The following is a 25,682-nucleotide window of genomic DNA, read 5'->3' as shown; positions in this document are numbered from 1 at the left end:
ACTGTGGCCACCACCCAGCAGCTCAAGTGAACCAGTGGAGAAGAGGGCTAGTGAAGCCCTAGCTCACAAAGGACCCCATTCATGAAGCTCCTGATTAGTGGACATGTCCAACCCCACTGATTGGCTGGGATGCACTATTTACACCTGGAAGAGGCATAGGAAGTTTTAGATGAATCCCTGGCTGACCGCTACTACGGACCCTGCCTACTTGTCTCATTCCTAAGCCCGGGCTTCCTGCCAGTTTCTTACCCCAGACCCGTGTCTGCTCCCAGTACTTGCTGTCCTGCTTCCCTCTAGATTCCTGCTTCTATGCCCTACTCGACACTGAGTCTGGCTTCAACCCCTGGCTTGGTACCTGTGTCTTTGGCACTGACCTGAGGCTTGATTCCTGCCTCTGGCTCTGCCTCTGGCTCCTGATTCTAACCATTAGGTCTGACAACCAAAACTGCAGTCCCTACATGCACACAGATGGGTAAGCATCTCAGTTTCCATCCAGATGGAATAGCTGAAGCAGAGAGGTTAATAGATTTGCCCAAAGTCAAAACAAGGCATTGGCAGAATTGGGATTTGTATCAAATTCTCCCAGCCAACCCACTCAGTCTAAACTAAACAAAAACAAAACTTGAAGGAGGCAATTGCTTAATATATGGTGTGTCTATAGGCTGGGATTTTCAAAGCTGCAGAGGGGATTCTGACACCCAGTTCTCATTAATTGTAATGGGAAATGAGGGTCCAAATCCCGTAGGCAGTTTTGCAAATCCCAACCCAAGTGACCCTTTAGGTGGAAAGCACTGTACAGTATTATCTAGGGTGTATCTTTATCTCAGAGTTTTATTAAAAATGAATCCCCATTGTTTTCTTCCTGCTTGGCATGGGATGTTATCTAAGTAAGTTTCTCACTTGTGGCTGTTACATGAGAAGCATTTTTTTTTGTTTTACTGCCAAGGAACAATCTAAAATGTGTCTTTAGAGCATGGCTCTGAAATGAGAGGACAAAGAAAACATGCAGCAACATAATTGTTGCTCAGAGATAAAAGTACATCAACTTTAAATTGGTGAATTGTTCTGAACAAAAAATTTTTAGAAATATATATGTTTTATTCCACTTGTAATAGAAATATCTGGAATTAGTAGAATGTCTAACTTGTCACCTAATCATTTTTACTTTCTATCTGCCCATCTTTATGACTAACACCTTAGCATTCAAACAAGTACTATGCCGGAAAAAAAAATAAAACCTGTATAAATGACAGAGTGTTCAACCATGAACACATTGTCTTTTATGAATATTATAATCACGGAATCAATAAGCCTACAAAGAAAAAACAGGACACAAAACGTGTTTTGTCATTTCTGACGAAGTTATAAAAACAACAGACATTCAATATGCCAAGTGTTCTTCAATCCTTCATAATCATAGCCTTATTGAAGTGAGGACAAAAAGGGTCTAATTGCATAGGAGCAATCTCAATGTAATAGGTTATACACCCAGGCACTGCTGCACAATACAACAAAAACAACGTTCCCTGTGTATAGCAGAATGTCATCTCTCATTTTCAGGCAATTACCTTCTTTCTTGTCAACAGTTTTAATAACCTCCATCATCTCTAAAAGACTTTTGCTTCAGTTAAATAATTTTCAGCTTTTTAATATGCAAATGTGCTTGTTCATATGCATGGGTGAAGTGGCGCTGCTACTTGAAATGTGTCAGTACATTGTGGAGCACCTGCACCTCGGGGAAGCTTGATTTAATTGACACCTAATACTATTCATTATTCCACTTAGCGAGCAACTCCTATTAGTCACCTGTAGGTTTTCCTATAAGCAGTGCTTTGGCCACCAATGAAAATATGAATATTTCTATAAATAGAATGGCCATATTTAGTAAAGGGGGTTACTACTGGTGAGCCTGGAACATCTCATTAGGAATATTTTTTTCCCAAGAATGTTGTTTTTATTCCCCAAAAACATTTTTGACTATGGAGTATGATGTATGTCGACAGCAGCTCCTGTATGACAATTTTTTTATATACATCAAGTAAGAATACTCTAATATCTATAATTTTATTAAATAGAACATTTTCTTAATTCTCCAAAATAGAAACAGAAACAAGGAAGCAAAGTGGGTAGTTATTATTAGTTGTGGCCACTATCGCCTAAGGTGTGGTTTAATCTGAGGTTCCTTCCTTATCCTTTATGTGATCTGTGCATATTACTGAAAGTCCAAAGAAATGCAGAATTTCAGGTTCTTATTAACTTATTCTTTAACAAATGTTTACCATTGCAATTTAGTCTTATAACGCTAATAGCCCATTTAATTCAATTGTGAAGAATGTGCTACAGAAATCTTTAAATCATCAACTGAAATAAGTGTGCTGAGTATGGGATTCTGTGTCTTTACTTATATGAATACAATAAATATATTCCATACGTGATTACAGTTTCAGTCTTTTACTGTTCTTTTATTACGGTATTAGAATTGAGGCATAGTACACTGTATGTGCTGACTTGATGGTATTGGGGCTGTTTCTTTACCACATGGTCTGTAACCTTATTGTTCAGGCCACATTTCTTTCCAGCATTAATACATTTGTTAGTCCCAGAAGGCTTAAACTACAGATGTTTAACATCCTGCTTATGGATAGATCATCTGGAATGTGAAGTGAGAAATCTATACTACTTATTAGTATATGTTATGAGTGTAACAGCGATTTAATAGTCACTTCAAGCTATATTAGTGAAACCATAGCTTATAAACTGTATCTTAACATAGATACATATAAATATGAAAAAATTGAATGAAAACATGTTTTATTGAAATATGATTTTATCAGAAGAATTTGTCACAAATTAATTTTGTTTACGTGGTAGTGTATGTAGCATTAATTACAGCTTTCAAAATGTAAACTGCAACCCTTTTTTTATGAACATCGATTTACTAGTACCATGGAAATCAAAGCTCTTTTAAGGGCTTATCTACAATGTATTGAAAGTGATCATAAATCAAGTTAAAATCCAGGATTCAAAGAAGGCTAAGGACATAGGCAGTGAAAAAGATTGAGTAATCCTAACCCAAAATCTAATCATTTCTAAAATTAATGGGGAGAACACTGGTCAACTAGACCTTTGTTGGTATCCCCAAAAATGTAATCTCCAAGCTGAAGAATGGCAGCTGGCGGAACAGCTGGTGAATAGGATTAATGTCAGAAGAAAGAAATAAAACTCAACATATGTCCAAGCCTGCGGTGCTGGGACTGAGCATGATTGTACCCCGACGGATACCATGTGTACAGCTGGAAAGTGCCACTGGGCCATGCTTCTGTACCTCACAAGGTCATTTCTAAGTACAGCTAATATCTAAACAGCACATTGAACTTTTCCTAGGTAACACTGTGACTGAGGAAGGAACAAACAAGCTTAATACTGCAAATATTTTGTACTATTTCAATTCAGCCCGGCTGGTTTGTTACAATAATATATCAACCAAAAAGGCAGCTTAGTATTAAAGCTGACAGATTGCACTAATGTAAATATAATTTTAAAACTGTTTAAACCTTTTAATCTCATTTCATTCAGATTAAATTAAGTTAGAGCAAACATATTTCAACCTATCATTTAAGGTTCAAATAAGGACCAGAAAACCCCAGTTCAATAGAACTGTAGATATTTTCTTTTAAGTTACAAACATATTTCAATAGGTTACATACCATTGCCATAGTCAGAATTCTGCAAAGGCAAAATGTTTATAATGTGAACAACATGCAATATTTATTTTTAACAGTATTTTTTAATGTATTTTTGCATCTTTTACCCACGTTTTAGCATGTTTCCTTTGTGGGCTTTTTTTACTGTAGTACCCTTAGCCTGGTATTTTTAGAAGCTTAAAAAAAACATTTTTTTTCTTTTCTTATTAAGAACCTGCGCCTGCGCTCAATGAAGCTGATGGCAAAACTACTATTGATTTCAAAGATGCAGGATCATTGCAACTGTATGAATAAGAACAGTAAAAAAATATGTAACACAACAAGTTTTGTTCTGCACATACAATAAGGCCAACATTTTCAAATGCAGCTAGCAACTTTTGGTGCCTCACCCTCTTTGGATGCCAAAAATTTAGGTACCCAAAGTCACTGGCTATATTTGAAAATATTGGCTTCAGCCTTTCACTTCCATAAACTTAGAAACAAAATCTATTTGATAAAAATGCAAGGAATACTGACAGTGCCAAACCACACCCACCTAAAAACAGTTGCCATGGTACTGATTGCAGCCATCTTTTGGCAACATATCAGGAAGCATGCAGTGGAATAATATCCAACACATTCTTACCATGTGGGAAAGACACATGCATCTCAAAGGATGCAAGCATGCAGTGCTGCCTCAGAATGGAACACCCAACTGAGACTCCATCTGCCAGCTGCAAAACAGCAACAGGTAACCAGAAGTAATGTTTTATTATTCACATTTCATTTACTTCATTAAGGATGACAACCATGTTGGTTGGCACTTATAGATTACAGTCATGAAAAGGCAGCCAACCAATGTCCTACTCAGCTTGGAAACGGATCTTTTGGCTTGCAGAGATACAGGCTCATGTTTTAATGACTGAAGTCCTCTGCAGTAAGAGCCACACAACTGTTTAGATAGGTCAAATTCTACTCAGTTACATCAGTTTAAATCCAGAGAAATCCCACTGACTGCAACTAATTGGTTTTTAAACCAGTGTAACTATGAGCAGAATCTGGATCAGAGTTTCTAACCTCCACACACTGATCGTTGATATATACAGTATAAACTTGATTGCTATTTTTGAAGCAGAAAAGATACAGCAATGTACCATTAGCAAAACTAGGGGCCTTATTCCTCCCTCCATTACATGAGTTTTATTCCAATGTAACCCCATTAGTGGAGTGTTTTAATGGAGTTACACTGGCATAAAACTGGTATAAAGGAGTGCAGACCCAGGCTCTAGGAATTTGTTAATGCACATTTTTCCATCATCGTAACAAAGGTTATCTTGTACTTTGTGTTCCATTATTTATTTAAAATTTCAGCATACCCCATCTTAAAAGTTCATTTGGAAACCATTCCTTCCTACTAATATTCTATGGTCTGTTCAAATTGTACTACATGATTAGCTAGGCTACTTAATTAAATATATTCTTCTTTTTCATTTAGCTGTAGTCATGGGAGTTATGAGGTGGGAAAAAAATTGGGTCTATCTACTCTAGACTTGCCTACCATGTTGATCAAACGGACTGTCCGTTCCTCCTTTTTTTAAAATGAGTAAAACGTGATTTTATGCAAAATTCCAACCCACTCCTACCCATTTCCCAACACTTCATCAACAGACGAAGTAAACAAAAATTCTGAATTGACATTGCTATAAGTTTAACATATTAAGGATACACTCCTGCATTTCTTACTCAGGCAAAACTTGCACTGAATCATTTGAAGTTTTGCCTCAGTAAGGACTGCTGTTTTGGGCCCTAAATGCCAGAACAGGTCAGTATTTTTTCATATTTGTAACAGATAACACTATTTTCATTCTCTTTTAACACTGCATTACTTAATCTCTAAATGGGATTCAGCAGCAGTATTACTTTAGCATCATTGTGTACTGACAAAAATGTTTTTGTTTGTGGCTCATCGAAAATGGAAAGAAAACTACATTGCTTATTAATATCTGCTGAATTGTTTAAGAGGATTTTTAAGATACAAGTTAAAAAAAATCCATAATTTCAATTTCTCCTTTTCATTTAATAGTAGACATTCATTAGGACCCACACACTGTAATAAATTATAATAATTTCAAACAAGAATTAAATTACTAGGTACCTAGTGAAAGAGCCATTTTTTCGTAGGTACCCTGTAATCTAACTGTCAGATTTAAAAACTATTCCCAATCAACTCTTCACAACATTCACATTTATTCATCTATGTTAAATTAATAAAAGGTGTGAATAATACTGACAAAATTGATCATTATTGTTCATGAAGATTTAGAAAATTATAAGGTAATCTAAAATGTAAAAGGAATTGAGGGAAACTGTTAAGGTTCTTATAAATAAATTCATTCTATGCTTTTTCTCCCATATCAAGAAAGAAACTTCAACAAGACTTATTTAAATTGACTACAGAAGCTATTTGATAAATTGCACATATTAGTACATAAACTACTTTACCTTATTTTTAGGGGGGTTTATTTAAAAAGTATTAAAAGTTTACAATGGCTTTAACACAACATGAGAATTCACCCAAAATATTAACAAGTGACATTGAAATAATACCAAATGTCAGTTTCAATACAGATTAAATAAGGGCTGATTCTAGATGGTACTGTGCACCTCATAGGTGATCCTGAGCAAGGTCAGTTCCCATTGAAGTCAAAGGAATTCAAGTCATTCAGAATCTCACCCTTAGGAGAGTGATTTCAAAAAACAGAGCGAGTATATCCCGCTCTCTGCATAATGAGACCTAAAATTAATGTGGTATTAAACACATTACACAATCAGTCTTCCTTCTCACACAGATGTCATCAGTTTAGCTATCAAAAGTAACCACTACATTTTGTTATAACCCTACAAAAATCCAACACAATCTCTATAGCAGGCTATCTTGTCCTTTGTACATTTGCCATAATTCCTATCATCTAACCTTGCTGACCCTCTTCCCCCTTAACTGGGATCCCTGCAGATAAAGTAAAGCATGCCAACATCTGTTCCCATTCACACCAATTTTAATTTACAAAAAGAGCTTTGCTATTTTCAGAACAGGCTCCAAAGCACAATGACAGATTTAGGGCCTTTAATGGGGTTGCATTTCTGGTGTGTCAGCATTTCATACTCACTATGACTCGATTCTAAAGGAATATACCAGGGGAATCTGAGGGTTTTTAACCACTTTAAGGATGTTTTCCTCATCGCAATTCTATTTATCACTTAGCTAAACAAAGGTTTAATGTCATTTAACAAACCACTATAGGTGCTGCCTTGACCAAAAAATTGTAGTCCCAGGAATGTTGATCCAAATGTGAACTCTTTCATTCTATGCAATTTCAGGTGTGTTTAATTCCTTCTTCAAACACACATCTTTCTATTTGTTTGCTTATATTATTTAAGGATGGGATTTTCAAAAGCATTCAGCGTCACATTGGCCTAACTCTGCTCCAAACTATGTCTGCTCACATTGACTTTAATGAGAGCAGAGATAGGCCAATGCTGAGCGCTTTTGAAAATTCCAACCTAAATCTTTCCTGCTGGGCCATACACCGAATGTTGCAATATCTAACCACCATTTACTAAAGTTTGTTTAACTGGAATGCATTTACACACTCCTCATTGCAAAGCTAAGAATGTTGGCCATCCTTACCACAAAGTAATAAAGTACAAACACTGTGAATAACATGATCGTTTCACTGTCATACATAATCCAACGCACAAAGTGTCACAGAAATCATTTTGTAGTAGTTCACAATAAGGTTTTCAATCTACTTAGAGCTTTTTAAGCTTCATACAGTATGAAGAGCAACTTGGAGAAACAATGCACAAGTTGTGTTGTAATCACATAACAGCTAAGACATGAGCAGCTGAGCAGAAGGAAGATGGGCAATGGAATGCCATATAGTAATCAGCACTGTTGACTAATCAGAATTTGAGACACTAGAAGGTAATAAGGGTATTATAAAGAATGGCTTATTGAAGGAGCAGCTGTTTATGTGTAGCTCACTGTTTAAATGAGTTCCACTAGATTGCCATGGCATGTTTTGGTGAAAATGTTTCATTCCTTGAAAAATGATTATTAGATCAGGAACAGCAAGCACTGAATAAATGGCAAGTATTTGAATATCAAGATACCAAATACACTAAGAGAAGCAGTTATCTGGATGTTTGGAACCCCTAAAAAAAGTTACAAAAGAATATCCATTACTTAAGGAAAGCCTAACTGTCATCTTTGTTAGCCTCCACCACTGTGTGTTGTTGCCATGGGCACAGAAGCTGAGGTGGCTATGAAGGGTAATATACAAGGATCTGGGGGGGGGGGGGGGGAGAAACAAGGGAAAGTGTAAATAAAAACAGCTACTGAGCCACTTACAGTATTTAAATTTGCACTACCAGCCAAAAAACACAATAAATAAAATCTACTTAATTTACAAAATAAACCAATTTTAATATCCCTAGACACAAACATATCACAACAAAAATATTACTATGAGCTCAACTAGGAAAATCTAATGAAATAATGTTAAAACAGCAAAAAATAGAAACAATATTCAAAAGCACAACATTGAAAACAGACAACTCACCATAATTCTCAGACAACAATCATCTTGTTCAAATCTATTTGTCATACAGTTGTTCGACAGGTTTTTTTTTTTTTTAATTTTTTGGTTTTGTTTTGTTTTTTCAGAAAATCAGCTTCTGGTTTTGCTTCCAAAAACATCTATAAACTGTTTGGAGCATGAAGAAGACTGAGTAATACTGCTGGAAATTTATCATAATGCAGTATTTAAAATATTCTACTTTGGACAGCAAGAGCTTGGTAATATTTAAAAGCAGTCAGCAAGCAGTGGAAACTCTGATATCTTTTGTAACAGTTCACATGTCAAACTGGCAAAGTGCCCACAGTGTACGGCAGAAAAATCTATTTAATGTCTGCCCCACAAGGCGACATGAGGCTTGATTGGCAGAAAGCAGAGAGTGGCTTTTGATCATGTGTCCTAACAAGCAGTTCCAGCTCCTGTCTCTTCGGCTGAACGGCTCCACATTACCTATTCAAACAGAAGTGACAGGCCACTGCACTACTCTTTGGCTCTAGTCTCACGCAGTGGGAGCTATGCTGGAGACAGAGCCACTGATTAAATATATCACTTTTTCAAGACAAGCAGGTTGTCTGAATCAAAGCTGGACAGAATAGACTCAACATTATTAAGAGAGGATATAAAACTGGAGTTGAGTGATGTTAGGCCAGTTTGTACAGCCTCAGGGATTCACAGACTGACAAGGGGAATAAGGAACAGCAGAACTCATAAAGCAGGGTCAGAAATTAGCTGTGACACCTTGGCCATTTTCCCATCACTTCAGGGCCACTGTGTTTCAAATCCTATAGTCTCTTTTTGGCTTTTTTTAAAAATGATTTAGTAGAAAAATACACACACAAAAAGCCTGGACTATTATAAGTTACAAATTGCAGTCTTAGTAGAAATAAAATCCTACAGCCATTCTGCATTATAATAATACAGTACTTTCCAGTTATCTGGTTTCTTTCTGAGTTGGTGATATACACTTAAACTGAATTGAAAAAATGTTTTCAACGTGTTTTACTACTGGTATAGCACTGGCTAAATTTGCTAATAAAGATTAAAAGGGAGATAGAAAAGTGAGAAAATTATTAAATAGAAATGTTTAATAAACTGTCTTTTTTTGTTCACTAACAATATATTTAATTTGATGTCTGAAGTTGCATGTCTTCCAGTAATTTGTTCTATGATTTGGTATTTAGGCAATGCAATGCAGTAGATAAGATAACCTTATCAAGACATTATAACATAGGAACAAGAGATACGATAAACATGCAGAAACAAATGTTCCAAGTGAATTATTAATTAACTGGCTAATTAAAGATATATCAAAGCCTATTAATAAAGCTGCAACAAACAAATTTACATAGGCAAAAACAGAAACAGTTCATAAAGGAAACTGAAAATCTAACATAAAGAAAGCTTATTATAATAGGTAGCACATTCAGGTACTAGGTCTTTAACATTCCTTCTGTGCAATTCAAAATCCTCTATAAAATATTAAAACAATGGTGCAAATGTATGCGGGCTGTGGTAGAATTATTCCTGGGGAAACTCAGTTAATAGAGTCACTCCACGAATGAATTTGGCCCAGAGCCTCTGGTTTTCACTAGCAAGCTCTTCTGACGCATTATCAAACCTCTGCCCTTTGTGTTAGTTTTTGTTTCACTGTAAATATTTAATGGCAACCTGCTTGTTACATATTTAAGATAGGAGAGGAAGTGTTAATACCTGAACTAGGATCCAGACACATTTTAAATATCAGACTGGCAGGTAAATTCAAAGACACATTTAAAGAGCAAAATTCTGCCTTCATTGGTACCCTCAACAAATACAACATGGTTATAAGTGACAGCAGAATTTGGCCTACGACTTTATGGGAAATTAATAGGAATTTGCACCAAAGAGATGACATATATGGATGGGCTACTGAGTTTTCAGTTACATTTTGCTACTTCCGGGACTCTACCTTGTGGCATTCAGAAATACTAGACTATGAAAATGTCAACTTGCGTGTATCGTTTTCAAATGGATAAAGTGCAAAACAGCGTACATGTTCACTGAAGCTATAAGTGATGTAAAGATAATGCCCACAGCTCAGAAGGTGATACAAGTCACATCAAATCAGCTGAGAATCACGTGAAAACAGCAGGTGATTAAAGAATTAATCTGATAACAATGCATTATAACTGCATTTCAAAGTACAGCAAATAATTATGTAAAAGTTGCCTTATTCTTTTCACTCCAAAGCATTAATAATAAATACAACAACAAAGTAGAAGAAAGCAAATAATTGTTTATATATAGGGCACCATGCCCAGAAACTTCTTGGTACTTTACCAAATAAAACTAAAAATACACTCTGATTAATAAAAGACAACAGTTATTTAATAAGTTCCAGAATGTTATTCTGCAGAACAGGACATTTTGGCTTGGCTTTGCATGATTGGCTGTCTGTGCAAAAGAGCAGCCCAAGACTGGAATAGCATGGCTGTTGTTGGTCAGGACTGAGGTATGTTAGCAGAACTGTCTGGGGATGTTTACGCAATATTTGCCTACACTACTGCATCGACCACAGCTATTATGCTCTCCTTTTCATGAATCTCTCTTAACTACTGCTCTGCGACTGCTCTGCTATGTTATTAAAGAAAAGGGGAGGATTTTGACATGCATGTCTATTAACTCATTTCATTTTGGTTATGTCTTGGAGTTCAGTATGCCAATGACCACATAAGGAAGGAAGCTGTCTAACTGGATATAAAAATTAAAAGGATTAATCACAACACGTATAGGTAGCATAGAAAAATTTAGCCCAGAAAACTGGATTATGTTTTTTCTGATTCCTACTTTGTGTTCACTAGTAATATAATATACACTGGGACGTGAGAAGACATAGAGTTTGGGATAGAACTTGAATTACAGATCTAAGAGGAGCTCACGTACGGTTTGATCCTGCTCCTGCTGAAGTCACTAACAAGGCTCCAACTGGCTTCAGTAGAACTGGATCAGGCCCAGAGTGCAGCGTGAAGGGCCGCAAGCTCAACAGATGGACAAACCGAAACCACATGTATATGGACATAACTTTGTTAAAGTAAATGGAGTTAGGCTTTCTTATTGCAGGGCTGAATTTGGCTGATATACCCTGAAAAAGAAGAATACTGTTAACAAGCTGTGATCTGAATTTCATTATTCTGAACTAAATTGTTCCTTGTTACAGAGAGAAATTCAAAACTACATTTCCTCTCGCCCAGAAGAAGACACCCTATGACAGACAGTACATATTTTTAACCTGACATCCTTCATGTTGTAAGCCTCAGGAGGAGAAACAATCTCCAAAAAATATTTAACTAGCATTAAAAATATCTTTTAAATAAAAATACATAAAAAGAATTAACTGATTTTATCCAGTGCTTAATGGCTTTTAATAGTAAACAAAAGTAAAACTGATTTTGAATAGATATAGTTTCCTTAACGTAAAATTTGTTTGGGGTTAATTAGCACAGCAGAGGATTAATCTTAATAATTTTATGTTGCTTACACTGGAGGCAGTTTTCCACAAGCCTGCCAGCCAACATCGCTCACGGAGGAAGTGGCATCTTGTATTTTCAGACTAAACCACAGAGGTGAGAGCAGATGCTCCCCCTGCAAGCTGAGCTGGGCAGCCTGATTGTGTAAGCTGCCTCCTTCAGCCAGGCGGCAAATGCCTCTGTATTTCACATAGCAACATTATAAAGTTGTCAAAATTATTTTTAAGTAATGATAAGGTATCCAAACCAAATACTGTATAGGAAAATAAGGAATATATCAGCATTTTAAATGTACACAACACTGAGCATTTTTACAGTCGTTTCTTTAAGAAAAGCAGATCTAATTAGTTGTCTCTCTAAAGTGCGCACCTAGCATTTTTATTATGTATTATAGCATTTTGCTCAGAGCTGACATTTTTATTCTGACAAGCACTGTCTAGAGAGCTCTCAATAAATAATACATTTACAACTTTCAGTAAATAAGCAGTGGACACAAATCGTTATCCTTACTTACAGCTGCCCCTCTCTAATAGTGCTTTTACAAGTAAGGTGACTATTCAGTCTAATGCAATACTCTCAGTGCTGGAAAGATATTTTCATTCATTACCACAGTCACAAGCACTTAAAGCACTTTTAGGCCCTGTTACAAAACAGCAGGAATGGCAGAGCAAATAGGACTAACTAAAACTAAAGTTCGTCACCAAAGAAACCTGAGGTTGTTCACTTAAAGAACTTGAAAATTTGCTTGCATGAACGTTGACATACATGGTGCTGAAGCCATCAAAAGAATATAAATATTTTCTTTAGAGATTTTTATATTAAAGCTGATAATTGTAAAAAAGATGGGTTTCAATTTGGCCCATAATATTAATTTGCTAAATCAAAACCTGACTACAGCATTACTTCAGTTCCTATCTTAAAACATTTTCTGATCATAATATTGTTAGCTTTACAGTACATTAGAAACTGCAATGAAGTTTGAATTTAGTTATCTGCTGCCGAGTCCACACAACTGAAGCAGCTTTGCATATTTTTATAGCTGTTAACTCAATAATGTTCTTAGCCATGGAGCCTGATTTTCTTTCATTTGTATCCATTTACACTGAATTTGCTTTTCTGATTCTCATAAGGAAAGAGCTGGCTTATTTGCTCTTATGATACTTATAATGTAACTAATAGGTCTTTGAGTCAAATATTGCATAGGTAGGTTGGTAGGTCACAGAACACATGATTCCTAAAAAGCATCAGAAATGTAGGTGAGTGTACTGCAATAAATAGATTAAATAGTATTTGACAGAAAAGCTGAGACATTTTATCATATAGTCAAAAATGTAAAATTCTCTCTTTTTATTGGTGGGGCCTGGGGGAAAGAGGTTTAATGAGGTTGCAGGGAAAGACAGAAGGTGGAAACGAGAGGCACAGGGATGGGGAAGTTTCTAGGAGGCTAAGAGAGGAAGGATCACTGGGGAGGAGCTGGTTGGATGAGCTCAGGAGGTGCTGACATTTAGAGGATCCAGGTTCAGTTCAGTTTAATCCATTCCTGTCTGCAAAGCAGTCTATAACTGGAGCTCAGAGAAGCTAACTGAAGAAAGACAACACTGCTGTGAGTCCTAATAAAAAGGTAATTCATCATAATGGGTAGATGATGCAAATAAATTTGAGGTGTTTCCCTTAAAAAGTGACAATGAACACCACAATAAATAATCAAAAAACTATCTTATGCCAATCTGCACAATTCAGATCAGAAAATAGATAAAAAGGTCTTGAAGCAGTTTAAACAGAGTAAGTTCCAACAAGTGGGCATTCTGAACTGGGACACAGAAGCACCATCAAAATGGGCAGTGGAAATGACCTGGTGGTGTCATTGCAGCTCCTAGCAGTGCCCATATCACAAAAACCACCACCACAATTGACAATAACTGGTACCCTTGTTAGTAGTCTAAGGACAGAGGCTAAAAGGTGACTGAGCATGGAAGCCAAAGTACTTTTTCATCCCAGTGATGGTCCCTACAGAGGAGGAGTGAGGTACATTGGCAACACTATCTATTAATCCATCTCCATATTTATATTGCCCCCCCTCTCCATAATATCTCAGGGCACTGTGGAGAAGCCCGTAGTACCCCATGTATGCTGTACCAGATTTGTGAACCAAAAAAATAAGACAGGATGTTTTCTGCTGGCTGTCAGCTCAAGAGAGACCCTGAAGAATTATAAGAAATCACCACGTATTGTAGTTTGTATGGAGCCCAATGACATGTGGGGGGAGACCTAGTAGTCTCATGTGATCAGGCATTACCATGATGAACATCAATACCAAATCCTAGGATAAACAGGTAGCTCTCCAACTCCTCTACTTATTTATCATCTGACATTATATGCTGGAAATACTGACAAAGCCAGTGAGATATATTTTGATCATGAAGTGAGTAGCTCTGAAATACTTTGAGTATATAAGAAATTAAGAAAAAAAGTCAAAACGGCACTAATCTTTTACATACTCCCGGGCCTACAAAAGAACAAGACAAAACCTTATGATCAGCAATGAAGGGAGTTTGAAACCACAAGAGTTTAGTCAGGGAGAAAATTAAGTACCCAGACACTGACTGGGTTATAAACAACGTTCATCAAAGAGATTCCTAATTTAAACAGAAAATTAATTCCTGATTCAAAAAGCAGAGAACCCAACCATAGCAGAAACCATTCTAGATCTACTTCTAATGAGGAACCAATTGAGATAACTAGGTGCTTTCTTCTAGTGTCCCTCAATTATTTGAATTCAGCCTACTAAGAAATGGTTTCACAGGACACAATGTCCCTTTCTTTAAATGTATGGCTAACACTGTTTAAAATACACAAGTATGAAACAAGGCTGGAGCCCCTCATAACTACTATCATTAAGATACAGAACAACAAGCTACAATTTCTTCATAAAGGAAGAAAAAGCAGTCAAAATAAGTGACTAATGTGACTGTGAGAGACCACACAAAGATCTGAGGGTAAAAAAGAACCTCAAAGGGGAATGGAGAGATACAGAGGAAAACACAAGAGGACTAGAGAGAGTCAGTTAGGCAGGCAGCGAAGAGGTAAGCTATGCAAGAATACAGAATGAAAGGGGGAAAGTGTCCTCCATGCCTTTGCCCTACCCTTTGTCTATCATGTCTATTTAGACAGTGAACTTTTTGGCACAAAGACGGTCTATTACTCTGTTTGTACAGTGCCTAGCACAACAAGGTCCTGTTTTTGATTGGTCCATAGGCACTACCAGAAAAAAATAAAAAATAATAATAATAAAAAGAGGAACAAGAAAGGCTTCTACAAATCTAACACACTGGGCAAAAAAGGAATGCTAGAAAGAGAAGAGGCTCATTCAATAGAAAAAAGTACAAATCAGCTGTGATTGTATAAAGACTAAGTTACTGAAGTGCTTTATTCCTTTTGAAGAAAAAACTGTTAGTAAATACAGAAAAACCATGACAATACAGCTGTTGATAAAAAGCAGGTAAGAGCCTATGTACAAATTTTGACCGAATATATGATCATCTGTGAATTGATGGGAATTTGCTCACAAATTTGTGGGGATGATCCTGCACCATTTAAGACAATGGGAACTTTACTACTGACTTTCATTGGCACAGGATTAGGCCCTCACTCTGTTACCAGCAAGTATTTGTGAAAATTCATGGAGAACGGGGCAGGTAGTATATGACTGATATATAGCAAATCTGGTAAAGGTTTTTCAGAGGGGAAAAAGGACTATTAGATTGTAAACTCTTTGGGGAAAAACCATCGTTCAGTATCTGTGAACTGTACCTAGCACAATACCCCGCCCCCAAGCCTTTGATAGGGCTTCCAGGAGCTACCACAAAACAATTAATTCCTATCACTTTGGATAATCCTAACTTCAAACTATAGTAAAACTATGAAAAAAAAATTGTTCAAATATAAAATATATCTGTAACCATCCAGAACCCATGAAAAATATATAATGCATATCTATTTGATAAATGGCAAATATTTTAGAACAGACAAGAATGAGGCCTTATTCAATGGAAACATTGGGGGCGGGAACGTGGCAGAGACATAACTGTCCAACTGGAATTAAATCCAGCCATTACTCTTTAGAAAAGTTCAAGGACATATTCAAGGCCCACAGGTAGCTAGAAACTCAATTCTTTGTCTCATCCAAAAGATAAAATCTCCTTGAGCACTATGTCCTCTTACACTACGCTGGGATAAGAGTTTAATATTAACTCAGGAAAAAAAGAATTCTACTCACTCACCAGAATTTCCAAAAGGGGGAAAAATGATGATTGTCTACAAGTAGTTGTAGACTGTAAAATATAATTAGGGAGGGAAATTTATCAGGGTGATCCAAGGGGGTATAACTAGGAATCATACAGAGAAAACTAAACAAAAGAGCATTTCAACTAAATATAAGGAACAAATAATTCTAAAAATCAGATCTCTAAGGCTATAGGAACATCTCCCAAGAGAAGTGATGGAAGCCCTGTTGCTTGAAACTAAACCGAAAGGGCTACTTATGGATATACTGTTGGGATCAATCCTTTCATGCCTGTGGGAGGCTGAACAAAGAATGTAGAATTGAAACATTTCTTTCATTTGGTATGGTATAGTATATATACAGATTTTGTGAGCAGTATATATACAGATTTTAATATACCTATAATTGAAATGTAATGGCAATAGCACACTTATAGACCACACTGTATCATCAAATATCTTTGTGTAACTTCCAATGAAATCAATGTGAATTGTGCACATTTCCATGTACTTTGTGCTGTATGCATCTTTACTCCTATTATGGAAGACTTTTTTGTTTTGCATTGCTCTTAGCTATTTTAGTATTAACTCTAGAATTTTCGCCAGCAAATGAAGGGTCAAGAAAGAGTTGAAAAACCATTGAATATCTACATATATAGTACTTTATAATTTATAAACTCTATCATACAGATACACAAACATGTATATTATCTATGAATGTGTGTTTAATATATATAATATACGTTTAGACATGTATACATGGTCAGCTCCATGTTACATATATATGTAGGGAGAGAGAGAGAGAGCACCTGCATACATGACGGATAGTAGAGATGGATATAGTAATATACTGTTATTTATATAGAGGTATGTAATTCTACCCTGAATGGTAATTTAAAAATCTCTGATTTTTAGCACGTCCAACTCTGGTCTTCCGTGATGAAACAAGAATGGGAAGCAGTTTATAAAAAACTTGTGCTAGAATTTTGAACTGAGCTTTGCTGAAAAATGATACTGTATACATCACACAGAATCAAGGTCAAAAGTGAAGTAGGACTCAAGGCTCTGAGTAATGAGGGCTTAGCACTTAGCAGAAATGACACGTCCAGTTTCCAGCTCAGGGGTGCCAGCTGACTGGCCATACTAGCATTCCATATCTATGGAGTCGCACTGGTATCAACTCTGAAGGGAAATCTGCCCTTCAACCTACAGACAAGATGTGTTCTAGTAATTATTACTTTTAGAGGTTTAGGATGAGGTACAACAGAATGTCTGGTTGGAACCTTTGCCTAGAAGTAGGCAGACCAGACAATGGAAATATATCACATAAGCGCAGTAATAAGCAATGTTTTGGGAGAAACTTCTCTTATTGGAAGGGTAGGGCGTGTGGAGGGGAAGGGGGAAAACAGACATTTGAACGGGGTGCCAAACATGGGCACTCTTCATCTGAACACTACAAAGAAATAGTGTTTCTTCTTCACTGGAAGATACTCTTTAAAAAAAAAAAATCCATGAAAGGCCCTCCCCAAAACACTGTGCATTTCCTTCTATAGAAAATGTAAATAAGTTAGTATATTGAAATTATCCAAAACTCTTAATGTTTGGTATGGCTCAGTTAAATTAGACATCTGGTCTCATTTCTGACCTCTTATACCGCACGAGAATACATTTCAGCAAGTCTTTATGTACTCAGCTAAGTGACTTGTAAACACTGAATAGAATTTTATTATTTTTATATTTAAATTCTACCACATCTATTTTCTTTCCAAATCATTACAAATTAAGTCACAGGCTGTTTTAATGTACAATCTGTACAAGGACTGGGTTGGGAACTCATTATTATTTGAGTTTTGCAGGTGATGGTCTTTTTCCAAATTACATGTAACTCAAGAAACTGACCTAAGATATGTTTAGTCCTGCATGAGGTGCTTATGTTTGTAGTGTGATACACAAGGCATGATATTGGCTGAAGCACTATTATTAAAGAAAGATTAAAACAGCTGTACATTATGCTGAAGCATTCACTCTTTCCTTTGCAGACAGACGGTCCTGGATTACAAGCAGCACTTGACCATTTAAATCACTACAACAACCAAATTTAACCAGCTGGGCCATATTCTCTTAGGCAATGCCTGTTGACCTCCTCGGTCGCAGCTGCTCAAATGAAATTCTGATTAGACAACTTATTTTCAGAAGCCAAAGGACTCTGATTAAATATATTTATTTAGACATGATAAAGTCTTTAAACTCATATTCATTTTCTCACAATTACCAGTTGTGGTGGGGCCCAGAAGCACCATATACAGGGATGGCTGACATTTTATATTTGAAAGCACACAACCAACTATGAAGCACTTTGCATTGGAGGTTCACGCTAATCCTAGCCCATATTCCTCTGGTAGACCAGAAATTTTGTGAAGTTAAAGGAAACATGGGGGGCATTACTGGTCACAGCAGGGGACTGGGAATCAGGAGCTCTGGGTTTATTTCCAGCTCTGCTACCGACTCACTGCATGACCTGGCAATAGCCATCTAGGGCCTAATCCAGTTGGTCTGTTGACTTAATGGGAGTAGAACAAGGGTCTATAACCTTCCTATGACTAAATTTCCTCCATGTAAAACTGTAAAAAAAGGACTATTTACCTACCTCATTGGAGTGATTAGAGACTTAATTTGTTTGTAAAGTCCTTTGAGAAACACAGAAGAAAAGACCCTCAGAGTTAACTCAGTAGTATGCAGTAGGAGTTAATGCTTCCTCTCCATTAAATTAATTGAATTATTGTATTATGATGACCCTCATTAATAGACAGTAGCCTTTGAATTTTCTGGACTAGGAACACTGTTGTACTAGGTCATAACTATATCAGGGCTCAGTATGACCCATGGATAGGACTCTTCAGCAGCCCTGGCTGTGTATCATCTTCAGAAGAACCATCAACTGACTCTAAACAAGCCTATTTTGATGGTTATTTGCTGAAAGACAAACCTCTTTGGCCCAGCTATACTTAGGCGATTATTAGGTCATTTAAAAGAAAGGGTCTGCTACAGGACAAAATATGTTTACTAACCTATGTCTCATTCCTGCAACTGATTCAATGCAAGCACAGGGTCTGTCCATACATAGTCAACTGCAAGATCACAGCCTTAAAACATGTAATTGAAGCCAGTTTTTAAATGTTCATTTTATTCAGATCAAACACATGTGAAAAGTTGTGGATCACCATTTTGCATTACCCGTATGTTTTTCAGGTAAACACTGAAGCAGGTACATTCAGCATTTTGCTATTTCACATGCACAGGTACCCAAATCTACCACAACAATTACAATCTATTTCCACTCAATATAAAAATTAACAATAGCTGAGATTTTGGAGCATGAAACACATTGCACAACTGCAAATAGTTGCTGCAAATTAATTTTCCATAGTCACTGAGTAAAACACAGTGCAAATTGATGCCCAACAATTATTTCTTGCAATAGTCAAGTGACCTTTCTCTGCAAAAGTAGCGTGGCAAAAACATGAAAATAATTTAACATGAAGATGTGGTCAGCCACTTTTGTGCCAAAATAAAGAGGCATTAAAATGAACAGTGCTCCAGCTTTAGCTGTTCCTCAGAAAGCAAGATTTTATAAATCATGCAAACACTCTTCCTCATGGGAATATGGAGAACTCTTACATTCAGTAAAAAGTGGTCTTTTTTTTGTATAAAGTATCTCTCTAGATGAAACCAATGCTAGTATATACTAATAAAGAGTGAGGACAGAAAAGACACCAGAATTAGTAGGAAGAGAAGTTAAAGTGTTTAATCCATCACATTAAAATATTAACTGTAAACTATTTGATGCACATTTGGTTTTACATTCCACACAATGCACTTTTGGAAAAGTCTTAGCGGTGGTGTCACTATGATCAACAACAACTTCAAACTCCAGCAGCAAGTATGAGCCAAGAAGCCTTTGATTAGCATGGAGTGCAGAACAACTGTTAACTGACTGTAAAAAATGATTTTGCCAAAGTAAAATTTAAAATAGTTTCCTAGTCTAGCCATCAAACTTAAGAGATAATTTTTAAAAGAATGATCTTTACAGCTGAAAACAGACAGATGGTTCTCAAAAATCTGGGACATTCTTTGGAGACGCTTCTCCAGCTTAGGAAAGGACACCTCTAGAACACAGTTAACTATGTGCCTGTCATTTAAAAACTATGCCAAGAAATGTAAAAACCTTCACATATCTACCTCCCTGCATATTTTCCCCATATTTAAATAGGTTGTCTCAGTTTTAATGGATTTCTACTTTGCTACACAGAGTCTGAAGATCTCACCACATACCCTTAAAAGCCTGTGAGCCAAATCCTCAACTCCAGAATGTTACAGCCCCCTTAATCCTGAAATACCCTCTAATTGATGGGGGAGATGGAAGATTCTGCAAGTGTCCTTCTCTCGCATGTTTTTTTCCCAGATTTTTCATTGCAAGGGCAGGACTTGTCCCACCACAGAACCATAACCGTGTCTTCTTCAGGACCCTCTGACTCCCTGAAAGTTTGTTGTTGTTTTGCCAGAACACTCCCTAAGCAGGAATTCCATGGCACAGAGGTAGAATAAAAAAAGCCTAAGGACATAGAACTGTGGATTCTCCACTTGAGTCTAGGTGAAGGGATATTAGGTCATGAGCACCCGCTGCTCTAACCCGCCCTCACTCTGACATACACCCCAACCATCTCTTCTTTAATACAGATGCTGTGCAGGACTCCCATGGGCTCAGGGACTGGGAAGATGGCGCCCACAGAGGCTGCTGAGGCTTCACTACACATGAAACATGAAGATCCCTGTGTAGAATCCATCCATGTGCAGATCTAGAAGGATGAACTCACTTCTCCAATTTTAATTAGTCCTTATTCAGGCAAAACTCTCATTTAAATCACAGAGGTTTATGCTGACTAAGAACTGCATATAAGGTGATTCATTGCCTCATGATTTATCTCTATTTTTGTGTTTCCTTTTCACATATGCACATATGTTTTATAAAATGCATTTCTTCAGCCACAGATCTAGATATACAGGTCAGAGCTATCTCCTCCTTAGCCTCAGAACAATTACCTACCTTCCTAGCTGCAAAAGTTGTTATGAGTAAAGTGAAGAAAGATGACAATTACTGAGATAAAATTAAATAACTAACGTTTTTCTGCACTTCTATTGTTTAAAACAAGTATTTTTCTCTTAAAAGGAGAAAAATTTACCGAAATATATCCATGAACACGATGAGACCAGCTAGCAATTCATCGTTATTTTTTTAATAAGCTGAGGCATCATCTAAGCTTAAATCTTTGCTTTGACTCATAGGCACCACCTAAAATTCAGAAAGTTTTAGAAAACAGAGATATCTGTCGAACATGCCTAATGGATCACAAACTGCCATTGCCATGGTAACTGTGAATAACTTTTTCCCAGTTATTGCCAATTATGCACTTCTCTGGCTCTTGATACCCAACACATTCCTTAAGGCACAGAATCTGTAGGAAAAAAATATATTACAACAGCCTTAGCCCACACATACCTTCCTGTTCAGTCCTGGTCATTTCCTCTAGTTTCTTCTGTTTCAGTGTATCCACCACATCAGCAAGGCTTCCTTTGCGGCGTTCTGGAGTTCCAAAATTAACACTGGTCATTAGCTCACTGCGATCGCGACCTCCTTCGTCGGGCTTGTGTGGTGAGGTAGAGGTATTCCGGAAGGAATATAGGGAACATAACTTATTACTCTCTGACTCCTGCAAAGAAACAACATAACATGAAAACACAAACTATTCCACTTGTATCTGCGACATTTGGATTAGATGACAAGGGAAGGTATATAAATATTACAGTGAGCGGTTTACAACAGTAAGTTAGGCAACTGTCTCTAAATTCCATGCTAAGGAATGGCCCTGTTACCCATGCATCTGCAGGGATCTCCCAGTTCCCCAGAGCAAAATGCAATTTAAGGAAGGTGGTGGTCTTATAGAAGTTTAGTTGCCTCAGTTACAATGTTTGATTATGCCCCGCCCCACTTAAGCCCTGCCTTGTCCATGATTCTCAGCTTTCACACTTTCCCCTTAAGATACAGAATATTTCCTACTCAAAGAATGACAGATTAATTTTTTTGTGAGAAATGATATATTGCCATTTGTTTCAATAAATGCTTTAGGCCTCTGGAGTCTTCTCCTGGTTTGCGCAATTTGCATGTTGATCCCTTACATGTAGTATCAATAAAGAAAGCACAAGAGATCAAATTAAAAACATTGGGCCAGATTTTCAGCAGGTGTAAGGCAGCATAGCTCCACAACTTCAAAAGAGGTAAGCCAATTCATACTATTTAAGGATCTGGGGTCCATTGCTTTTATAGAATCAGAAAAATATAGGGCTGGAAGGAACCTCAAAAGGTCATCTTGTCTAGCCACCCATGCTGGACATGGTGGCTAGACAAGGCATGGCAGGACCAACTATACCTAGACCACCCGACAAGTGTTAGTATAACCTGTTCTTAATAACCTCGAATGACAAATTCCACAATCTCCCTTGGAAGCCTGTTACAGTTCTTAACTAGCCTTACAGTTTGAAAGTTTTTCCTAATATCTAACCTACATCTCCCTTGCTGCAGATTAAGCCCATTACTACTTGTCCTACCTTCAATGGACATGGAGAACAATTGATTACCATTCTCTTTATAACAGCCCTTAACATATTTCAAGACTTATCACATCACTCCTCACTCTTTTTTTTTTTTGTCAATTAACCTTTCCTTATAGATCAGGTTTTCTAAAAATTTTATTATTTGTATTGCTCTCCTCTGGACTCTCTCCAATTTGTCCACATCTTTCTTAAAGTTTGGCACCCAAAACTGGACAGAATATTCCAGCTGAGGTGTCACTGGTGCCAAGTAGATCAAGACAATTACCTGCCATGTCTTACATACGACTTTCCTGTTATATACCCCAGAATGCTATTAGTCTTTTTTGCAATTGCATCTCATTGTTGACTCTTATTTAATTTGTGATCCACTATAATTCCCACATTCTTTCCCACAATACTACTGTCTAACCAGTCATAATTCATAATTTTGTATCTGTGCATTTGATTTTTTTCCTAAGCACAGTACTTTGCACTTGTCTTTACTGAATTTCATCTTCTTGATTTCAGATCAATTCTCCAATTTTTCAAGATCACTTTGAATTCTAACCTGGTCCTTCAAGTTGCTTGCATCTCCACCCATTTTGGTGTCATATGCAACTTTTATAAGCAAACTCTCCACTCCATTATCCAAATCATTAATGAAAATGTTGAATACTACCGCACCCAGGAAAGACCTCTGCATGACCCCACTAGTTTGACAGTAGCACATTGATAATTACTCTGAGTACAAACTTTCAACCAGTTATGAACCCACCTAACAGTAATTTAATCTAGACCACATTTCCCTAGTTTTCTTATGAAAATATCATATGGGACTGTGTCAAAAGCCTTGCTAAAATCAAGATATATTACGTCTACTGCTTCCCCACTAGACCAGCAACCCTGTCCAAGAAGGAAATTAGGTTGGTTTGGCATGACTTGTACTTGACAAATTCATGTTGGCTTTAACCTGTTCTTTCCCTATTCTGGTTTGTGCTCCTTCCCCCCTGTTGTTAATATTAATTCTGTTAAGCATCTGGTCACAATTAATCTTTTTAGTGAAGACTGAAGTAAAATAGGCATTAAACATCTCAGCTTTCTTGATGTCATCTGTTGTTAGCTCCCTTTCCCCACTACGTAGAGGACCTACACTTTCTTTCATCTTTCTCTTGGGCCTAATGTATTGATAAAACCTTTTCTTATTGCCTTTTATATCCCTTGCTAGGTGTAACACATTTTCTGCGTTCACCCTTCTGATTTTGTCTTTACATGTTTGTGCTATTATTTTGTATTCATCCTTAGCAATTTGTCCATGTTTCCACTGTCTGTATAATTCTTCTTTGATTTTCAGGTCATTAAAGAGCTCCTCGTGGAATCATATTGGCCTCTTACTAGTCTTCTTGTCTTTGCTTTGCATTGGGGTAGTTTGCAGTTGTGCCTTTAATATTTTCTCTTTCAGAAACCATCAGTTCTCTCTTCCCTTAGATTTTCTTCTCATGGGACCTTACCTACCAGTTCTTTGAGTTTGTTAAAATCTACTTTTTTGCAGTCCATTGTCCTTATTCTGCTGCTTTCACTCCTTCCTTTCCTTAGAATAATGAAATCTATCATTTTATGATCAATTTCATCCAAATTTCCTTCTATCTTCAGAGTTAAAGGAATAGAGAAAATCAGATGAATACACATAATTACACTGAACATATGATATGCATACATGCACGCTCATGTATTGCTCCTTCAGTGTTTAGGTCATGTCATTTTCTTACAGAACAAAGATTAGAATACTTCTGATATACATAACTGGAAGTAACTTTACAGACTTAAACAGATAAGAATGAGCAAACAAATGAATTTTAAGTCAAAAATAGTCATGTATACTGACATGCATGAGTATTGGGATTGTGTACACCACATGGGGTATTTGCATCACTTACACAATGAAAATTATACACTATATCAGAAATAAATATGGCATCTTTTTTGGCAATGGGAAGAAATTAGTATTTTGCAAAGAAGCTAAAAACTAAGCACCAACAAGCTGCTGCTAATTTCTTCCTTTCATTGCTCTCAACACGTTGCCCACCTTTGAATCCCTTAACTGGCTTCTTCTCTTGCTGCATTAAATTCAAGCTCCTCAGTCTCCTGTCCAAGGCCCTCATCTACATCTCTGCTCTCATTTCCTCTTAGTACCATTCACTGAAATGGATATAAGACTGGATTCTCAAAACTCCCTCTTAAAACCTCTGCACCAAAAATTACCCATGCCCTCACTTCCCCAAATTATTGCTCTGTGTTTTAATTTTGTTGGTTTTATCTAGATAAGATTGAGAACAGTCTGGGGGAAGGAATATGTCTAGAAACTCTAAGTTTTAAGTACTATACTTACAATAAAATAATACTAATAATAGTAATATATTCAAGGCTTGATAGAAAATGTATTAGTACTATCGAGAACCATTCCCCTAAAGCCACTGCAAATGCATACCATTCACAACAATAGTATCCTTACTATCCTTTGAGCTGAAGTAGTACAAGGTAGAATATTTGCTGTGAAGTGTCCCTGGTGACATAGAAGTCTGAAGAAAAAAGTGACTAGACAAAGTTAACAATGGCAGACATAAAACTCTGCTCCAGCCTTAATGGGATTAAGAAGTGGCTGTGCAAAACTGCAGGATGAACAATACAAACAACGAACAAGTAGGGCAAGGTCTACTGACGACCAAGAAGATGGTGATGACAAATCACCATCTACCAATGTTCAACATGGCATTATTACCATCATCTACAAAGGTGGGAATATTTGATAGCTATTCTGAAAATGCATTCGTTCACTGATGGGGTGTGCTCCCCACACTCACACTGAAGGAGTTAATATAGGCCAGATGGACCAATTAATCCTCCTAGGCTGCAAGTTGGGGGATATTTGC

At 36.9% G+C, this 25,682-nt stretch overlaps 1 protein-coding gene across 48 annotated transcripts in view; it reads right to left on the bottom strand.

Moving 5' to 3' along the window:
• SOX6 (SRY-box transcription factor 6) overlaps positions 1-25,682 on the bottom strand; it is a 456,705-nt gene that overhangs the window by 233,990 nt on the left and 197,033 nt on the right. For 46 of the 48 annotated variants that reach the window (XM_065594763.1, XM_065594780.1, XM_065594788.1 and 43 more), the window contains one exon: positions 21,665-21,875. In XM_065594763.1, coding sequence (XP_065450835.1) covers positions 21,665-21,875 — 211 coding nt within the window. Of the gene's footprint in view, positions 1-11,242; positions 11,403-21,664; positions 21,876-25,682 lie in introns of those variants that run through there. The other 2 variants (XM_065594801.1, XM_065594802.1) reach the window with 1 other exon arrangement.

This window comes from Chrysemys picta, chromosome 4 (assembly GCF_011386835.1).
Source record: "Chrysemys picta bellii isolate R12L10 chromosome 4, ASM1138683v2, whole genome shotgun sequence".
Classification (NCBI taxonomy): domain Eukaryota; kingdom Metazoa; phylum Chordata; order Testudines; family Emydidae; genus Chrysemys; species Chrysemys picta.
Note: the sequence above shows the minus strand (reverse complement) of the source record. Positions and strands in the feature narration are given on the sequence as shown.